This window comes from Meriones unguiculatus, chromosome 11, assembly GCF_030254825.1.
Source record: "Meriones unguiculatus strain TT.TT164.6M chromosome 11, Bangor_MerUng_6.1, whole genome shotgun sequence".
In the NCBI taxonomy this organism is placed as follows: Eukaryota; Metazoa; Chordata; class Mammalia; order Rodentia; family Muridae; genus Meriones; species Meriones unguiculatus.
The window spans coordinates 95,079,962-95,100,697 of record NC_083359.1 but is presented as its reverse complement, the minus strand read 5'-3'; the positions used below and the strand labels follow the sequence as shown (position 1 = coordinate 95,100,697).

The following is a 20,736-nucleotide window of genomic DNA, read 5'->3' as shown; positions in this document are numbered from 1 at the left end:
TGTGATTTCTATTCCTTCTCCTGCAATGTTCCATGAGCCTTAAGGGCATAAGTGACATATTTGGGGCTGGTCCCACATCTGTCACCTGTTTTCTGCATCTTGATCAGCCATGAGTGCATCCACCACCCTTCACTGGAAGGAGTGGCTTCTCTGATTAAGACTGATAGATCCTTTTTTCTTAAGTTTTTCTCTATTTGGCATGACATTATCTGTGAACTGATGCATGCTACCATTGTTAAATTGAGATATGCCCCATATATCCTTACATCCTCCAGGATTTTTATCATGTAGAGATGTTGGATTTGGTCAAAGGCCCTCTTTGCATTTAATGAGATGGTCATGTAGTTTCTGTCTTAGTTGGTTTCTGTGGTAGATAACATTTAATTATTTACAGATGTTCGAATATCCCTGCATTTGAGATGAAACTGACTTGATCATGGTGGATGGTGTCTTTAATATAATCTTGAATTCAGTTTGAAAATAGTTGAGAAAATCTGTGTCTATATTCACCAGATTTGCGTCTAAGTTCTCTCTCTCTCTCATTGGTTCTTTATATAATTTTAGTATCAGAGCGATACTGGCTTAGTAAGAAGAATTTGGAAGTGTCCTTTTTTTATTTTTCAGAATAATGAGGAGTATTGGTGTTAGTTTGTTTTGGAGATCTGGTATAATTCTCTGCTGAATGTGTCTATACCTAGGCTTTGAAGAGGACACATTTCCAAGGTAGAGCATGAACCAGAGCAGTGGGAAGTTTTAGTATCTGAGGTGACAGATGGTATACAAGAGATGGTTTTTTATGTTACATTTTGTGGGCTCATATGTAGTATGTATGTAGCACATTTGTATGAACATGTATGTGAATGAGGACTTGCCTGTATATGCATGTGTGAAGGACATGGGTTGATACCAGTTATCTTCTGTTATCACTCTTTCTGTTATTGTTTGTGAGACAAAGTCATCAAGCCTAAAACTCACCATTTCAATTAGACTGGTTAGGCAATAACCCCCTGGGACCACCTGTCTCCATCTCCTGTTGCTATTTTACATAATGTGGACTTTGCCAATCACATCTATCTGTCACATGTAGTTCCACATACAACTTTCGTCATCTCTAGTCTCATGAGCATCTTAAATCTCTAGGTATGGGTTTTAGTGCTGTAATAATGAGGCATAGGTTACCTTGAGGGACTGTGGAGCCACTGGCTCCAGCTGGTTCTTTAAGGACGTGATCAGACAGCTGTGAGGTGGTGTGGTCTAGACTCTGATAAAAAATCCCAAGCTTTTCAGGGAAGGTCTGAGGTGGCTGCCATGTCTGAGAAGACAGAATTGAGGGGCTCTAGAAAATAAGGACACCACATGCAATTCAGAAAGAAAAGCACTATGAAGTCACAGGAAGCTAAAGCCTCTGGATATACTAAAGACTCAGACATTCTTGACCTCACTTGATGTAACTACAAGGACAAGATAAGGCCAATCAGAAATGAGGAGGTAGTTTCCTGGAAAGTCATACTCATGCCATGATAAGATTTGTGCCTGAAATATGGCATTCAATAAACTTACTGACTGAAGCTTTTAAATAAATGAAGGCATAATCAATGTATATATACAATAAATTATGTTTAATAATTTGTTATTTTGTACATTGGCTCATTAGAGAAATGTATTCACATTGTTGTTTTTGGTGCTCTATCTGTGGATGACCCTTCAGAGTCTATTGAAATGATTAGAAGAGTTTACTGATATGAGAACCCAGAGTAGAAAGTTCTTAACATTAAATGTGTAAACAAAAGTTTCACATCTATTTGTGTTTTTCTTTTTCTAGGGTCAGACATTGTTCAGTGGTTAATAAAGAACTTAACAATAGAAGATCCAGGTAAATAAACCATTTTCCCATTGCTAGACATGTTCTCTTTGTGGTTTTGATAAATATGTTTTTTCAAGGCTATTTAAAATAATAATCAAGCAAATCTCATTATAATGAACATGATTAAACTTGAACTATATGTTTAGCATTTACAGACTAATTACAGACTAATGTTTATTGACTAATATACATTCAACTAAAATAATCCATTTTATGTTATTTAAATTATGGTTATTTGTGATTTTTAAAATAGGCTATATATCTATATATCCATAAACAATTGTATATGTAATTTATAACAAGCGATTGTGAAATCATGAAATATCTCCTTAGGATATTTTAAAGTATATTATTAGTTTATCATTTGCCTTAGTTCTATTTTTTTGAATGACATTTGAAAATCATTTTTTTGTAATTCTAATTTTTGGTCATGCGTATATATGTTTAAAACTGTGACTAAAATCCTGAACTCATTTAATCTGGTAGGCAGGGTAAGTTCTGCAACAGAGCACTAAATTCCCAAGTCTTAAGTAACTTTTGCAAGCTTGCATTTTGTATTTCCCAGAAGAAATTCCTACACATATGAGGCCGACAGTGGCTTTTGAAAATGGGACGTGAAAGCCTTTATGTGTGGCCAACTGCTTATGTCACTGACATGCAAATAAGCTCTGCTTCTTAGGGGAGATGCTGAGAATCTAATAGCGTCTAAGGAACTGAGATTCTAGCAGCAAGGAAAGATGGAGATGGTGGAGGACAGAGTGGGCAGCATACTGACATGCACAGCGCTTCATCTACTGCTTGGCAAGGACATTTATGTCTTTTTTCCCCCACTTCACTGAGCAGCACGTTAGAATTATTTAAACTTGGTAATACGTGAAGAGAAAAGGCTTTTGCCTTAACTTTGTGATAGTTTAATGAAACTATGTCATCAGAAAATGCAGCTTGAATTATAAACACACACACACACACATGTCCAGTTGATACATGAGCTTTGAGAGTGCTTCTCTTGTAGATTGGGAGGGAGTAAAGCATTAACGAAAGGATGAAGCAGCTATTGTGTAGAACGGCACTGTCACTAGGGAGAGAGGGAGTACTGCTGAAGAAAGGAAGCCACACATTTAGCAAGGTCAGTTTTATGCCATTGGAATCCCTGATTTGCATGACTATGCATCTCAGAAAAGGATCCCGAATGAGCTACTGATGTGCACCCAACCATAATAATCATAGAGATCAAAGGGTTAAATAAATTCAGAAGAGTATTTCTCAATCAATAACAATTTAATAGTTTTTTTTTAAATTTTTGGTGGAATCTATCCTGTAGTTTATGCTGACCTGAAACTTGCCATCAAGTTCAAGCTTTTACATTATGACCAAATTTAAAGGATAGTTTTTAACTTGTTGGGTTTTTAAAAATGAACAAGTTTGTTAGCCCAAGTGCTAGGTTTTGAGGGGTGTAAAGAGCATGGGTGATGTTCCCCATGTGTGGTACAGTCTACCTGGTAACCTCTCTGCTCTCAACTAAACGTGGTTGATGACTAGTTGACATATTAAGAAAGTTACAGTGTGTGGAGCTGTTTAGAAGGGAGACAATACTGTCATTATAATGTCTGTGCTAATTTGGAACTCACCAATGTCCTGAACCGCCTTAAAGATGGAAATGAATCTGTTGACTGTTTCCTGCCTTTCCAGTGCTCTGTCCAGCAGCAGAATGTTGCATGATGAGGTTAATGGACAACTTGAAATTCTAAATGTCAACAGTTTGTTGAAATAAGGTTTTGTGAAAACCAGCTGAAAAATAAGACCAACTGTGAATCCAGTGGCTCGCCTGAAGCAACATGAGTCTCATGATCTCTAGGGCATGTCCATGACCAAGAAGCTCACAGTGCTGGCACCTTAGTAGACAACAATTTTGTTAGACAAAGCCTGAGACCCTTCCATTGCCATTCAAGCAATTTAGTATCATTAGACACTGAGGCAAAATATACTATTTCTTAAAAATATAAAAATAAAGCTCCATAATTCTTTATGTAGAATTTAGGATTATTCTTAGTTATATTGACATGTATGTTGACCTGTACATTTTGTATGTGTATATAATACAAGCTGTCTTAGTTACTTTTGTATTTCTATGAAGGGACACCATGACCCAGACAACTTATAAACGTAAATATTTATTTGGGGGACTTGTTTACAGTTTCAGAGGTTGAGCCTACAACTGTCATGGTAGAAAACATGGCAGCACACAGGCAGGCTCTGGAGCAGTAGCTAAGAACTTATATCTTATCTGCAAGTTGGAGAGTGAACAAGAATATTTTTACTGGAGCTGGCATGGGTTTTTTTCAACCCCGAAGCCCACCCCCAGTCCCACACCTTCTTCAAGAAGGCCACACTTCCTTATTCTTTCCAAAACAATGCCATGAACTAGGGACCAATCATTCAAATATATGAGCTCTTAGGTAGAAAGCATTCTCATTAAAACCATCACACACACATATAAAATCTGTCTAATGTGTTGTGTTTCTTCTGTACTTCAGTCTTTGTAGGAAATATATGAGAATATTATAAGAAGACCTGTTTCTTTGTTGACTTATCCACACTTTGATTTGTTTAACAAATATTTTTGAATTCTCGCTGCAGGCTTTTGGAAAACTTTTTCTCCCTTGAATGGGAGATTGATTAGATTGATTCAAAAAATCCCAGTCTTTCCTCTTTATTTTTCACTGGTTTTGTTCTCAGTCTCTTGCAATGCCTTTTGACTCTATAGCCAAGCTATAATGAACTGTGCCAATTGCTATGGTAGTTCCTATATCTTCTTATCCAACAACATAGACTGTTGCTAAGTAACATAAGCCCAAGAATTCCCTTACACATACATCTATGGCAATCCTACTGGCCTCTCCATGGCTAATGCTCTGTACTTCTATTCAAAGCCATTTGGGTCTTTTTGCTGAAGGGGAGGGGATACCTCAACACAACTCAACACAGAGCCCAAACTTACAATTGCTCCTGTCTGCCATGTTCCCCTCTTCAGCCTTAGTTAAGTCTCTGCTGTTGTATGTGTGCATGGGATCTTCTGTTCAATGACTAGTCTGGGAAAAGAGAACAAAACAAGTGAATACAAACAGCCACAATAAAACAAAAGTTAATAAAACTGCCTATCATAGCACCCCCTGAAATTGTCAGTGACTGTTACTGGGGTGTCTAGTTGGTGCTTAGACATCTACCCCTTCCTTATCGTTACTTCTCCATACTTTCCTATGTACCGACAACTGTATTGTAACAGGATCTGTAGGGGAGCATAGCACTAGGCATGCTTGACACAAGAAATGTAGGCTAAGCTCCCTAAAATCAACCATATTTCCTTTTCTATTTCCTGTTTTCTCTTCAGTTGAAAGAAGGTACTCTACTTTCTTACCATGTCAAAATCCAGGGTTCTCTGAAGCTCTCCATCCAGACAGCCCACATGTTCTTACATTATTAGTCTTCTGGATCACCAGGTATCTCACAGAAAACAGAGCAGATTTTTCTCTTCTCTCGTATATAATAATTTTTGTTTATTTACCTAAATGCTTAAAATTATTAATGTTCATTAGGATTTCTATGTATTTTTACAGTTTATTCATTTTATATCCCTATTGTAGCCCCTTCCCTCATCTCCTTCCCATCCCACTCTCTCTCCCTCTTCCCTCCATCTTCTTCCCCTAGTCCAGTGAAAGGGAAAGTCCTCCACCCTTACCATCTGACCCTAGCTTATCAAGTCTCATCAGGACTGCCTGGATCCTTTTCTGTGGCCTGGCAAGGCTGTATCACCGGGGGAAATGATCAAAGAGCAAGCAACTGAATTCATGTCAGAGACAACTGCCGATTGGCTACATCTGAGCAGGGGGTCTAGGTCCTCTCCATGCATGGTCCTTGGTTTGTGTATCAGTCTCTGCAGGCCCACCAAAAAAAAACCGTTAGATTTCTTTCTTTTTTTTTGCCCCTCTGTTGTAAACCATCTCAATCAACACTTCAGAGCAAGTGCACATTTCATTTAGCTCATGATTCTGTGAAATTTTTTTTGGTTGCCTGAGTTGGCTTCATTGTTTTCTATTTTGCTCTTTGAAACACTAGCCAGCTGCTAGCGACATGATCTCAGATTTTTGGCATGTAGGAATTTGCTAGGCTACCAGCTAGGTAGCTCTTATTCTCTCATTCTGCAGTCTGCCAGCCCTGCTTTCTCATCATGTTCTTTTTTGTATATTTGCATTTTTTGTTTTATTTTGTTTTGTTCTTCTAAAATTTAACTTTACTTTTTATAATTTATTCACCTTATGTCCCAGTTGTAGGCCCCTCTTTCATCTCCTCCTAGTACCACCCTCCCTCCCTCTTTCCCTCTATTCCCCTTTCATATTTCTCAAAAAGGGGGAGCCATCCTCCCCTACCATCTGACTCCAGCCTGTCAATTTTCTCATTAAGACTGCTTGCATCCTCTTCCTCCGTGGCCTACCAATGTTCCCCTCCCCCATCAGAGGAAAGTGATCAAAGAGCAGGCAACAGAGTTCGTGTCAGAGACAGCCCCTGCTCCCCTTACTAGGGTACCCACATGAAGACTGATCTGCCTATTGGCTACATCTAAGCAGGGGGTCTAGGTCCTCTTCGTGCATAGACCTTGGTTGATACATCAGTCTCTGCAGGTCCCCATTTGCCAGATTTGCTGGCTCTGTTGGTCTTCTTATGGAAGTCCTGTTTGCTCTGGGTCCTTCAATTCCCCTATGCTTTCCTACAACTTCCTCCACTCTGTCCAAAGTTTGGCTGTGAGTTTCAGCCTCTTCTTTGATGCCATATTGGATAGACTCTTTCAGAGGACATTTATGGTAGGCTTCCATCTGGTTCTCTCTCTTCAACCACTTCTGGTATCTATTCTATTTGCCCTTCTGAATGAGAATTAAGCATCGTCCCTAGGGTTCTCCTAGTTATTTAGCTTCTTTAGATCTGTGGATTGTAACATGGTTATCTGGTATTTTATGGCTAATATCCACTTATAAGTGACTATATTCCACTTGTAAGTGAGTATATTTCTGGTTCTGGGCTACTTCACTCAGGGTGTTCATTACAGCATTATTCATAATAGCAAGAATCTGGAAACAACCTAGATGTCCCTCAACTAAAGAACAGATACAGAAATTGTGGTACATTTACACAATGGAATACACTCAGCTATTAAAAACAAGGAAATCATGACATTTTGCAGACAAATGGATAGAACTAGAAAACATCATGCTCCTAGAATCCAACGTGCTGTGAGTTCTTGCTTGTGTTACCTTCACTATCATCTCATTCACGACAGCAAACCTTATGAATGCAGAGACCTACATCTGTCCTCCTTGTCCCTCTCAAATCCTCCCTCTGTGGTAAACATTACAGTATTTTTGGTTAGGTTTGCAAGATCTATTTCTCATAACCTATCGCAAGCTTGTTGCAGGACACCAATGATTCACTGGGGTCATTCTTCTCCTTTGGGATCTTTGTCTCCCCCCACTGGAGGCTTATGAAGCCACACTGTCCCCAATGAAGAGTCTGAACAGCTAGGATCTGAAATGGGCTTTCCTATACCTGTAACAGCAAGGCAATACTCAATATTCCTTGAGTGGCACCTAACTCCATCTTCTAGCTCTGCATCGTCCATCCCACATTTTATTTATTTATTTTTTTGAGAGTCTCATATTCTTTGTGAAACCTCTAATGTAGAACATGTTCCTGGATTCTGCACATAGGGAGTAATGGTTCACATACTACCTGAGCAGTGGCCTTAGTTAATGTCTCTGATTCCCTCCTATGTTAAAAATGCTTTAGTACTGAGCTTTGTGAAGCTTAAATGAGTCAGTGTAGAAGTGGCCCTGAATCTTGATTTTATTTTTAAATTGCATTGGTTCTTTTTAACTTTCTGCAAAGAACTGATTTTTTTTTAATACATGCCTTTTTATATGCCTTTTGCCTTTAAACATAATCAGTGCCAGGGAGTTTTCAGTTCCCACTGGCTTTTTTTTTTTTTCCTTCTGGCCTTGAACTTTGGAAATACTGCCAGATGACACTACTGTTTGTTGATTGCTTGGGTTAAATTTCTCTTTTATTTTATTTCACATGTGTTTCTCTTATCACTTCACTTGAATAAACATTATGGTGGAAGACATACATTTTCTCTAATGGTTAAATTGTGTTAGACTTGATTGGCTTTCAGCAATCAACTGATTCTTTAAACAACAGGAGCTGGCTTGAGTATTATCAAGTATATTTCTAACTGCATTGCACCAATGACTGAGGCCTTGCTCTCCTAAATAAAACAGGAAAAGAGGGAATTAAGAAACACTAAGCTCATTAGCTAACTAAACCTGGTGCTTTTATACAAAGCTTGAAGTGAAGACAGAAAATAAAATTAGGTATGAATATAAAATTATCTAAAATAAAAACTTAAAATAGCCACCAAACATCTCAGGGATGCTAAGTGGCTCAGTGGATAAAGCCTCTTGCTGTCAAGCCTGATAATATGAATTTGATCCCCAGGCCCCACACAGAGGAAAAAGAGAACTAACTTCTGCTAGTTGTCCTCTGATCTCCAGAGGTGCACTGTGGAATGCCCCCCAAACACAAATAAATAAACAAATGTAATAAAAATGTTTTTAGAAGAATTATCTTTTTTGAAACTACAATGAAAAAAAAATTAAGACTTAAAAGTCAACCAGAAATAGAAATTGTGCATTAGCAGCTGGTTTCATAGCCAGAGTGTCACTGAATGAATTAAATCAACTCATCACATCCACCATTACCGAGTGGACCATCTTAGTTGCAAAGGCCGCTGCAGTCTTCTGAAGAAAGCATACTAAAGACTGTTAGTTCATTTCATGCAAGTCCATTGTCAATAAATGGCCTCTGGGTTTTGCACACTAAACAGATCTAGTTAGATGGCTCCTGCAATTTCAGCCCTTGAAGCCTGGGCTCATGAGAGCCTGGGGAAAAGGTAGCACCTCTGTTTTCCTTGATGGTATTTGGATTTTCCAGGTATCGTATGCCTTTTTGAACCATTTAAGTAAGTTATTTCTTTGGATTATTACATCAATATCATGAAGTAGCAGACACAACTTCTATGGTTTTACTGTAGAAAACCAGGTAGAAGGGGAGGAGGACCTCCCCTATTGGGGAGGGCCACAGGGGGAGAAAAGAGAAGGAGGGTGGGACTAGGATAAAACGAGACACAGGGCTAGAGCCAGAATACAAAGTAAATAAATTGTAATAAATAATAGCAAATAAATAAATAAATACAAAAGAAAAAGAAAAAAAAAACTGGAAAACCAACAGAGGAAATTCATAGCTCAAATTTGCATAAGAGCCTGAAGTAGAACTTTAAGATCTCAGTCCCTCTACTCTGTATCTCCACCTCATTGAACCTTGTTTCTAATCTGGATTTTATTTTTTCATAAGTGCTGGTTACCATGATAGAGACATAGACCCACCTGGTGGGTCATTTATGACACAGTAGTTTTGTGAAATATTAACTTGGTCTTTTTGAACTTGACATAATATACTTAATAAGTACATTCTGGGCACGTTCTGTTATTAGAGCCATTTTCTACACATCATTTCTCCTCTGTTTTACAGTAAATAAAAAAAATAAATCTTTACTGCATACATTCAGGTTGTTTAAAATGATAATCTTGTTTAGTAGAAGCATTTAAAACACTTTGCAAATGGTAGCCATTACGGACACCACCAACTCTCATGAGCTCATAAAAATATTTCTTATTGTTCATTCTGCAAGCTATTATGCCAATCTGTAATAAAGTAAAGTGACTCCTTTATTATTGTTCTAGACCTGGGAAACTTTACATACAAACATTCTGGATTAGTAGAGCATCATTTAACACTGATGTAAGATGTCCTAGGTTAGAGAATTCACGTAAATAAACTTCTAGCAACATTGGACTACCTCCCTCTTTGCTGGAAAAAGTGACCTAAATTTTTACCAACTCACCTAATTATCCTTGTTCTAAACACCTAAAAATCAAAACCCACTGTCTCATGTCATAAAGATAACAAGACAGGGAGCCAATTTTTAAAACAAGAGACATTTAATTTAGAAATATGAACAGTTGGTGCAGGGGAGATGGCTCAGTGTTAAAGTGTTTGCTGTGCGTGCATGAGGACCTGAGTTTGGATTCCCAGAAGGGTAGAGCCCCAGAACTGGTGTGTGGAGACTGGTAGATCCAGTGGGCTTGCTCCCGAGCTGCTCTAACAGATACATCTAGCTTTCTCTCCACCAGAGTCCATGTCTCAGTAGGTAAATAATAATATGGACAAACAATTGAGGAAGACATCCTGATGTGCAGCAGGAATCCAGCCCATTGGTAGTGAGGACAACAGAGTCTTCTTGTTTGTGCCTGAACAGGTACCCAGGTCTCCTGCAAGAATTCCTGTTTTGGTTTGTACTGCCCATGTCTTCATCACTGTTCTGTTGTTGTAAAGAGGTACTATGACCAAGGCAACTCTTACAAGAGAAAGCATTTAATTGGAGCTTGCTTATGGTTTCAGAAGTTTAGTCTATTGTCATCATGGCAGAAAGCATAGTGTGACATAGACAAGCATGTTGTTAGACAGGTAGTTGAGAATTACATCCTAATCTGCAGGCAAAGAGAAAGAGAGGAGGGGCGGGGAGAGAGAGAGAGACAGACAGACAGACAGAGGCAGAGACAGACAGACAGAAAGGGAGAGAGAGACAGATAGATGATTAGATGATAGAAATGTTTTTAGAAGAATTATCTTTTTTGAAACTACAATGAAAAAAAAAATCAAGACTTAAAAGTCAACCAGAAATAGAAATTGTGCATTAGCAGCTGGTTTCATAGCCAGAGTGAGACAGAGAGAAACAGAGCGACAGAGGGAAACAGAGAGGCAGAGAGACTGGATCTGGCAGAAGATTTTGAAATCTTTTCAAAGCCCATGGTTAGTAACATGCTTCCTCAATCGAAACCACACCAAGTCCAGTAAGGTCACACCTTTAAATCTATTTTAAATAATGCTACTCCATGGTGATTAAGCATTTAAATATATGAGCCTATGGGGGCTATTTTGGCTTTTCTTTTTTTTTAATTTTATTTTTTTCTTATCAGTTACATTTTATTAACTCTGTATCCCAGCCATGTCCCAATCCCTCATTCCCTCCCAGTCCCTCCCTCCCTCCCTCATCTCCTTTTCAAGAGAGGGTTTTTCTGTGTAGCTTTGGCTGTCCTGGACTTGCTTTGTAGACCAGGCTGGCCTCGAACTCAGTGATCCATCTGCCTGTGTCTCCCTGAATGCTGAGATTTAAACAGCCACAGTGGATTATCCCAAATGCCTAGCCCAGAATTTTGTGCTTTTCCCTGTATTTATCTGATAGGTTTATGTATGTGATGCTTATTGGATTTGGTAGCCATTACGGACACCACCAAGGGTATGGGAAACCTAATTAGATCTGTCATTTCTGTTGTAGAACTTTCAGAGCTGTACTCTGTTTAAAGAACTGTTGAGCAGCAGTCTGACTCCATTTAGAAATACTTTCTGTTGAAGTGAAGATTGATAGTTTTTCACTGTCTACTAGAGAACCTGACAATTATGAGTCAGGTCAGTTAGAAAAATGTAAAACTATCTGATTATACTGTCTTGTTCCCTGGTCACTAGTTGGCATCTTTGCTTTCTTCTTAACTTTCGGTGTAGTAAACATTTTGGAACATTCGTGTTCGTTTAATATAACCATTTCAACTTTAATTTACAGAAAAAATGTAAAACATAAACAATTTTAGCGCTGTTAGTTTTTCCACTGTTTTTGAGGTAGAATTAACAAAATTGTATACATTTAAGGTTACAAATTGATGCTTTGAGATGTGTTGTGAAATGATTGCTGTAATCAAGCTTATTAACATATCCACAGCTTTCCTGGGTTACATTCTTTTTCCTTTAATGTTGAGGGCATATCTAGGATTCAGTCCCCTAACAAATTTCAAGTATGTCTCAGTATCACATCAGGGCTGTGGACTAATGACTCCACTGGAGTCTCGAAGTCTCTGTCTCTCCACGCAAAAGACTCATACCTATGATTATATCCTGAAAGTGCAGTATCCCCTTTGTGTGAACATGGTAGCTAGGTGCAGAGCTCCTGGCAGAGGGTGGAAGATGGTATGTGTTAAGAGACACGTGCTGAAACGTCCCAGTTGGCCCCCAGCTCTCCAGGAGCCCCCTGTTGATAAGCTAAACCCACAGTCACACAGGTCTCAATTGGCTGTTTGTGCTTGCCTCGCATAAACAATTTTAAAGGGAAAGAGACTACAGGGAAAGCAAGGGGAAACAAGGCAAATGGGATTTGACAAAACTAATAAGACCTGGATCACGGGGCATCATCTGAAGATACACTTATTCATCAGCCGCGTCAATCAGAAAATGGCAGGGAAATTAAGTGATTCTATCTCTTATGTGGAAGGGCCCAGGAACAGTTGTGTAAGAGCTGGCTGGAAGCAGAGCTCTTTATCGTTTATTAAAGAGAGCTCTGTCTTTTTCTTTCTCCCCCTGAGGGATGAATCGGGGTTTCTTCCCTCAGTGTTTGAACTGAGATCCATGCTATTTGGTCTATCTCTCTGCCATATTTCTTATCTCTTCTTTTTCTTCCAACTTTGAAGGGTGTGAAATGCTACCTACTCAAGTATATAAAGCAAGTAAGAGCACTGCTGGGCTCCTGTAATCTAAATACAAATCTTTCTGTGACACCATGTCCCCTACTCTTTACCGTCACCTGACCTCACTCACACATGCACACTCATTTTGGGAGTAACGTGACCATCCCTTGTGTAACAAATCTAAAAAATGTCATTGCCACATAGAATATGAGTTTGAGTTTTAAATTTGCCAATCCCCTTTTAAGCAAGGGGGTCTTCAGGTATAATAAGACTAAAATGTTCTTTAAATGTGGGAAGTTATCTTCTAATTCTGTTGATTGAAGCATCTGAATTATTCAGATTTCCTGGTTCCTGCTGTGCTCAGTAACACCTGTGCTATGAGACCCATGAAGAGTTCTGATGAACTCATTTTGCAGGAGGCAATGCTCAGACTGTGGTTCACGTATTTTCTATCAATCGTTGCTCTCTTGATTGAAACCAATTTTTGGAAGATTTGTATATATATCATTGATTGTACTGAGTTCCCCAAGGACAGTTTTCAACAAACCTGACCTTTGATTCTCGCCTTGCTGAGAGTCCTAGACTTCTGTATGAGAAGGGGATCTACCATTCTTCATGCATCTTCCGGCAACTTTACCAGTGAACCATGGGTGTCACTGGTAAGAGAACACCAGGAGTCTTTGGGATATTTCATCATATTCTCTTGATAATTGCTTGGTAGTGGTTAAGCATCCCATGCTTAGAGAGAGACATCAGATGTCACAGGTGGTAACTTATAATATACATTTTTAAAAGTAGTCTGATTCTTAAAGAGCAATAGGCATCCACTCTAGATAACTTGGGAAATGCATAAAAATTAAAAGTAAATAAATGAATAATCAGGTAGAACTCTGGGAACCCAAGGAAGGTCATGTTGAGACTCACCAAAGAATTCTTCACTTAGACATTAATCTCTAGGTTTAAAATTATATTATCTCAATGTAAGTGATGGCAGTAGGCCATGCTTTGATTTTACCCCAGTGGCTTTTCTTTTTTGAAAAGGAAAAAAAAAAAAGTTAAAGTCCTTGGAAAGTATCCTGGATTCCTGCAGATACATATTCTGTCTTCTTAAATGTTATTTAGTGGATCATGGTCAGATTCTTACCCTTAGCTTAAAAAGTGTGATGCTTTTGAATATATCGTTTTTATTATTATTATTGTTGTTCGTAGAAAAGGGGGTCACAGCACTCCTTGAATGACTGGCTCCTGCTGGAGAGAGTGGGAAGTAGATGAGGGTCTGGGTGGTTGAGGCATTCAGAGCCCCCAGCATTTCCCCTGAAGTCTGCTGCCCACCCTAGCAGGTAGTTCTGTCCTAGAGCGGGAGAACATCTTGTCCCGCCGCAGTAGGCAAATTTCCACTGCTTTGTCTCTTCACGAACATTAGCTCTTTGTTTTATTAGTGCCTTCCTGCTCCCAGCTGGTCCCCCAAATTTGACAAATGGGCCTGATTTACAAAGAGATATCCAATGGCAGCCTAATAAATTTTTGGTCACTGGTGTGGTACTGTAAACAGAAACAAATTGCTGGAAATATAGAAGACTTTTAATCTTATGCTTAGTTTGCCAAGGTTAGAGCCAAGACAAGCTAAAATGTCCTTAAGTGGAAAGCACGACATTGCACCCTGCTGTGCCATGGAGCCCTTTAGAAGAGAAATGAGAGCAGACAGTGAAGCAAGAAGTGCCTGGCAGCAAGAGCCTTACCCTTTTACCACATTGCCCTCCCCACTTTTCCCTCCTCACCTCACCCCTACTGCTGGGAAGTAGAGCTTATGGCAGCTACTCCTAATGCTGATGCTCCTTTCCACTTGAATCTCATGCTTGTTTTATTGGTGCTCATTTTTGGTATCCACTTAATCTAAGGAGATCTTAGGAGCACAGCATCCAGAGAACATCGCCAAAGATTAATTAATGTTTGGTGATGGAGGACAAACATCCCCTGTATCTGGAAACAAGCAGTTTGCCAAATTACTTACTTCGGGTAGGGGTAGAAGTCTGAGGAATAGATTCGAGTAAGTTGGCAGTAAGAGGCAATATTTCAAAATGAAGATGGTTGTATGTATATATGAATACATATGTTCATATCAATGATTGCTATTGCTTAGGCTATCTTATACAACTCAGAAAGTCTCCTTGAACCTTAATCCAATGATTTTGTGGAATATTGACAGCTATGAATAACGAGGGTAGGAGAGACCTGGTAGAATGTTGGTTAATGTTGATGAATATTGTCATCCTTAAAGGGTTAAGAGACAAACATAGGACCGTAACAGGAAAAGAGCTGAAAGCATTGTCTCAGGTCATGTAAGCATAAGGAGGTAATTCAATGCCAGATTATTTTCTGCTTTGAACACTTTTATCTGATGATGATCTAGAAGTCTGAGCAGAGGATGAGGCTCTGGGTTAGCCCATACCCAGCCAAGACATCAGAGGAAGTCTCAGGAGGTAAAAGTGCTTCAAGTTAACAGGATGATGAGAAGACAAACGGGTGTTCTTTTCTGGGTTCTTCAGAAATAAATTTGCTATAATGTCTTTTTAATGATCAAAATATTATAACTCACGTTAGCATAGAAAAAGCTCTTTGGTCGGTTGTAAACTAAATAATGTGAAATCTCTCCCTGGCCTGTAACCAGAGAGAAAATGTTTGCAAGTGGGGCTTGTCATATGTTCAGCCAGTTAAGGGTGTACGCACATAACTTTCCCTGTCTGCATGTGTCAGAAGTACAGTGGTGATTAAAATACTTAAGGCGCTGGGGATATCAACACACCAACAGCAAAACATTTAGATGGTTCTGCTCATAAAGGCTCACAATGTCCTCCCATATTGCTATCCCAAAGCTTCCACTAAGAGGAACTGTAATACAGGGTCACCTTGTCTACCGTGCCCTGACTACTGAAATTGTGCACAGTGGTTCTGAATGATTACATGGTGTTAGGGATCACTGCTCCTGAAGTCTGATGGTTTCCAACCCATCAGGGCTTTATGGCATCTTGGCATGGTGTTTTCCTGGTAGATGTTATTTCTTAGTCAGTAGAATGATAATTTAAAGTATTACCTATTTCCTTTAGTCCCACTATCTTATGATAGTCTCTTGTTGTGGTCAATACAGGATTGTAACCTTTTGGAGGAAATAGAAGGCAAGGAATTTTTTTTTCTCTAATAACAGAATGCCTGCAACAAAAGGACACTCTGCCCCTGTCTACACTCACCTTGCCCATTTTCCATCACCACTGAGCTTGTCTGTGCTCATCTTCTCCTTTGACACCACTATCCCTTATATTTTACTTTTAATAAACAGTCCTAACCTGTGATCTGCTTATTGACTTCTCACTATATTTCTTCGCCCCTGTAAAACAGTCCCAGGTAATTCCATGCTATTTTCTTGCTATTGCCCCATTCTCTCCTGATTTCACAAACTCAATTTGCATCCAGTATGCGTAATCCCTCTCTAATGTGTATCCTAGTTCATTGGAATATTGTTTGTATCCCTCTCTCATAGGGTGAACCTTTATTTGCTATGGTCACTAATGTCTTATTGTTAAAAAAAAAAAAACAGCCATCTTGTCTCTGTTCTCCATAGGAGCCACTTGCTACATTTTTTGTTTTCTTTTCTCTCATTGCCCTATTGCCCACTGCTCTGTAGTTTGATTCTCTGACACATTGTTCTCCTTCATAGCTACTGTCTCTTAGATTCCTTGGGTCTTAGAATGACTAGGAGATAAAATTCTTTATGTATCAGGTCTTCACACCTGTACCTCTTCAGTTTGCTCATAATGAGTATGAGTCCTGCTACAAATGTACATGCACACTCCCTTTATAACTTCTAACATACAGGCCCAACAGTCCTCTGCAGATCTCAACTTGAATGTGTCACAGAGATCTTATATGCAACATCCTAAAATGTTATTCTCAAATCAGTGCAGACACTGCCTTCTAAACGTTTCCCCACTCTGACCTCTAGTCTCTGCGTCACCTCTCACATCTCTATGAGAACTGCTATAAATTTCCAGCTTATACCCAGTCAGCACACATACTCAAGGTTCTATATCCGTGGATGAATGTATAAAATTATGGATAAAAACTATTATAAAAATCACATTTGTAATGAACATTTATAGACATTTAATTTGTCAACATTCCTTTTTTTTCTTCTTCTTGGATTGTTTGAGACAGGGATTCTCTGTGTAGTTCTTGCTGTCCTAGGACTTGCTCTGTAGACCAGGCTGGCCTCAAACTCAGAGATCCACCTGCCTTTGCTTCCCAAATACTGGGACCAAAGGCGTGCATCACCACCACCTAGTGTCATTATTTCTTTAAAGTGAGAATATAACAAGTGTTCATATTTGCATTTTGTTGGGTATTTGAGTAATTTAGAGGAATTTACCGAGGAAGATTGCACAGATTACATGAAAATATTATTCTGTTTTATCTGAGACTTAGAGATCCTTATAATTTTGTATCCTCAGGGGTTCCTACAACCACGCTCCTAATTGATACCAAGTGACAGTGGTACCTTCATCTTTTGTTCCATATCTGAAGTAATAATAATAATCATGGTGATAATAATAAAAAATAATCTTTCATAAAACCGAAATGTAATTACACCTCTTCCAAAGCTCTGACTTAATTGGTCTCCCATTGTCTTAGGGGAATGTAGTGGCAAAATCATCAAGTGAATGAGAACTTAGCCACAAAAATCTAGAAATTTCAACAGGATAAGTGTTTCATGTTCTGGAAACACATTGCTTATATTTAAAACACATAAAGTCTTGTACAATGGGGCCATATTTATCTTCCTATCCCCCGAATTCACTGAGATCACCAATAGTTGCATATTGCTGCTATTCTGTTTGAAAACACTGTTTACTTTATAATTCTTGTTCTCCTTTTGTTGTTATTGTTGTTTTACAGGACTTGAATTAAACATTAGATGGGACTATTTAATTCAACTGTGTTTCTAGAACCCATGGAATTTATCATTGTTGAAATTCTTCTTAGATCTTGTGGTTAACTATCTACTCATTTGTTGGTTTCATCGATTAAATAAATTGTAAAGGCTGAACCTTTGTTCTGTCTTTCTCCCATGAACTGAATGTATGATGATTGAGCTATACATCTGGTAACAAAGCATTGAAAATTATGTGCACTTATCAAAAAAAAAAAAAGCAGTAAGGAAAGAGGCAAAGAAACAGGCCATAACGGAGACACCTAAGAGAAATGTGGAGGATCCAGTGGGAAATAACACAGAGTAGAAAGTGCTGTGGGAAAATCTGAGCAGCCAAGAGGAGGAGTCCACTAGTAGCTTAGGAAAAAGGATTACAGATGAACATAGATAGGACCTTTCTTCTAGGAAGTCCTTGGTAACCTTTGAGGCAAAAAGATTTGGTCGACTTTGGGGGACAGAATGAGATTATAACATAATGAGTTGAAGAAAGTAATGAGTATCCAAAGTAATGAAAACAGACACATAAAAGCACACTTTCCCATGAATAATGAAATCAGAGTGAAGGAAGGGGATGACTGCAATAGGGACAAGTTCTTAGAAAGTTTGCAAAATCAAGAAAATATCTTTGTGTGTTTGTCTCTGTTTGTTTCTGTCTCTCTGCTTCCGTTTGTGTGTCCTTCTGTTTGTCTCTTTCTGTGTCTCTGTCTGTCTGTCCCCCTCTCTGTTTCTCTCCTTTCTCCCTCTCTTCATGTTCATGGAGAAAGAGTTTAATGTTTATTGGAACACATGACATTGTTCTCCTTAAATCCCATATAGAATTCCCTTGGGAATAACAACAAATGTTTCTTCTTGTGCTTCTTGTAAAAGAAGAAGCAGTGAGGGTCACTCAGAAGTTGGTTGAAGAAAGACTGACTCTTAGGGTTGAAAGTCAAATGTGTTCTTGTTTTGTTTTGTTTTATTTTTCAGTAGAGAATTACATGAAGACAGGCAGGTTTGCAAGGATAAGCATAGATATCTGACCATTAGTAAAACAAACATTTTGGACAATATATTTATCAATTAAAGATAGAATATAGGACCTGAGACAAAAAAAAAAAAAAGCCTTTGAATTTGTATGACTAGAGCTTTCAGGGTACAAACCTGGACAGTATTATTCTAACAAGTTAGGCTTGCCCACATATTCTGAAAGTCTAATTAAAGTGATAAATAATGACAAAAAGCTGAGAAAGATTCATTCAATGTGGCAACATTGGGATAAGAAACAAAGAGGTGCAGAGACTTCTCAAGTGCATCTTTGACACACTAGCATGAGATTTAGGTTTAACAGAAGATAGGAAGTATGCCTAACTAGGCTTGATTCTGGTTCTGCCTATCACTGACCCAATGAGATGTCTGGACTCCAGTTTCTTCTTCAAAGTGATCTGAAGGTTTTCAAAAACTACATAATATCTACTTCTGAAAGACAAGTTCCTTTCCTCCTCTGACTGACCCCTGACTTCATCCTTCTGTTTTCCAGCATGGGGTTGTTGGAGAAATTCAAACTCCTTTGGCCCCTTTGTTTCAATAGTCTGTCAATCAAAGAGAATGTCTATCTTGACCTCTCTTCCTTCTAGAGACTGTGATGCTCTGAATGAAGCTAGGTTGGTGCCAAATGCCATTTGGATGGTTAGTTGTATCCCACTATTATCATTACAAATGCCACAAGGGGCATGACAGATCCAGAGAAAGGATAGAACAGTGAGTAGCATATTACCAAATAAATCCATACGATCTTTCTGGCATATTAGGTACTCAACAGTTTGACAGCAGTTTTTTCTTTGTGTAGTAAGTGATCATAAGCATGTGGGTAGTGAGAGTAAGTTTGTCAACCCACTACTTAAAGATTAAGCAAACTTCTGATTTGTAGCAGATTATTTTTGTTGTAAGGCAGACGTGTGCTAAGATACAAGCTTGCCTGCTGCAGCCACATACTCTTGTACCGTCTGACAGAAAATGGCAGTGGAGGAGATTAAAAGAGAAGTAAAACAATGGTGTGAGATGCTCCCTCCTCTGCTACAATTTGTTTCCCTGCTGTTCCTTGCTATTTCTCTGAAATAAAGGTCAGTGCTTTAATTTTCAGTGTGGTTTTTCCCGCATTCACTGGGCTTTCATTTTGCTCAAGCTTTCTGTATTTATACGCACTGTTTTACCGATTGCTTTTTTTTTCTTACTTTCACCATTTGAATCAACAAATACTAGATTATTAATTATTAGTTTTATTATATGAATACAAATTTCTGTGATTAATCATTGCTTATTTATAGATTTTGTCTTTTTTTTTAATCCCATTCCACAAGAAGGGCAACAGAACCAAAGAATCTGGGCACAGGGGTCTTTTCTGAGACTGATACTCCAACCAAGGTCCATTTGTGGAGATAACCTAGAACCCCTGCACAGATGTAGCCCATGGCAGCTCAGTGTCCAAGTGGGTTCCCTAGTAATGTGAGCAGGAACTGTCTCTGACATGAACTCAGTGGCTGGCTCTTTGATCATCTTCCCCTGAGGGGGGAGCAGCCTTACCAGGTCACAGAAGAAGACAATGAAGCCAGTCCTGAAGAGATATGATAGGCTAGAGTTAGAGGGAAGGGGAGGAGAACCTCCCCTATCAGTGGGCTTGGGGAGGGGCATAGGAGGAGATGAGAGAGGGAGGGTGGGATTGGCATATACAGCTGGGATACAAAGTGAATAAACTGTAATTAATAAAAATATAAATAAATTTAAAAACATCTCCATATTCAAATTCAGACTCTGACAAGTGGTAGGGTATAATAGATTGTGCCATCCACCCCACCTTTGTTCATAATTAGCCTCAGGCTACCATTCCTGTGTTTTTGTAGTTAGACTGAAGGCCATTAATAACATTTTATATAAGAAATATAAATCCTTGTGTTTCCCCAACATAATTGGGTCTCAAGCTGTGCTGCTTTCTAAGTTCTGGTCATCTCACTTTGGAGATTTATTTCAGTTACTTTTTTCTAAAGTGTGATTCCAGGTCTTGGGTAAGAAAGATGGCACTGTTTCCCACGACAGAAGAAGGCAGCACAGGTTAAGCTAGTCATCTGACGAGGGGTGGGCAGGCCTCAAGCTCCCAGTTTTCTCAGATGTCCTCACCTCCTGCAGTTTTTATTTTACTTCGGTGGGGACTCAAGCCAGGGCCTCCTACTTTAGACAAG

General features: G+C 38.9%; 1 protein-coding gene across 5 annotated transcripts in view; it reads left to right on the top strand.

The window, feature by feature from the left end:
- Nucleotides 1-20,736, top strand: part of Rgs7 (regulator of G protein signaling 7) — a 377,413-nt gene that overhangs the window by 266,503 nt on the left and 90,174 nt on the right. For all 5 annotated transcript variants that reach the window (XM_060364733.1, XM_060364732.1, XM_060364729.1 and 2 more), the window contains exon 4: nt 1,823-1,873. In XM_060364733.1, the coding sequence (XP_060220716.1) occupies nt 1,823-1,873 (51 nt within the window). The remainder of the gene's footprint in view (nt 1-1,822; nt 1,874-20,736) is intronic.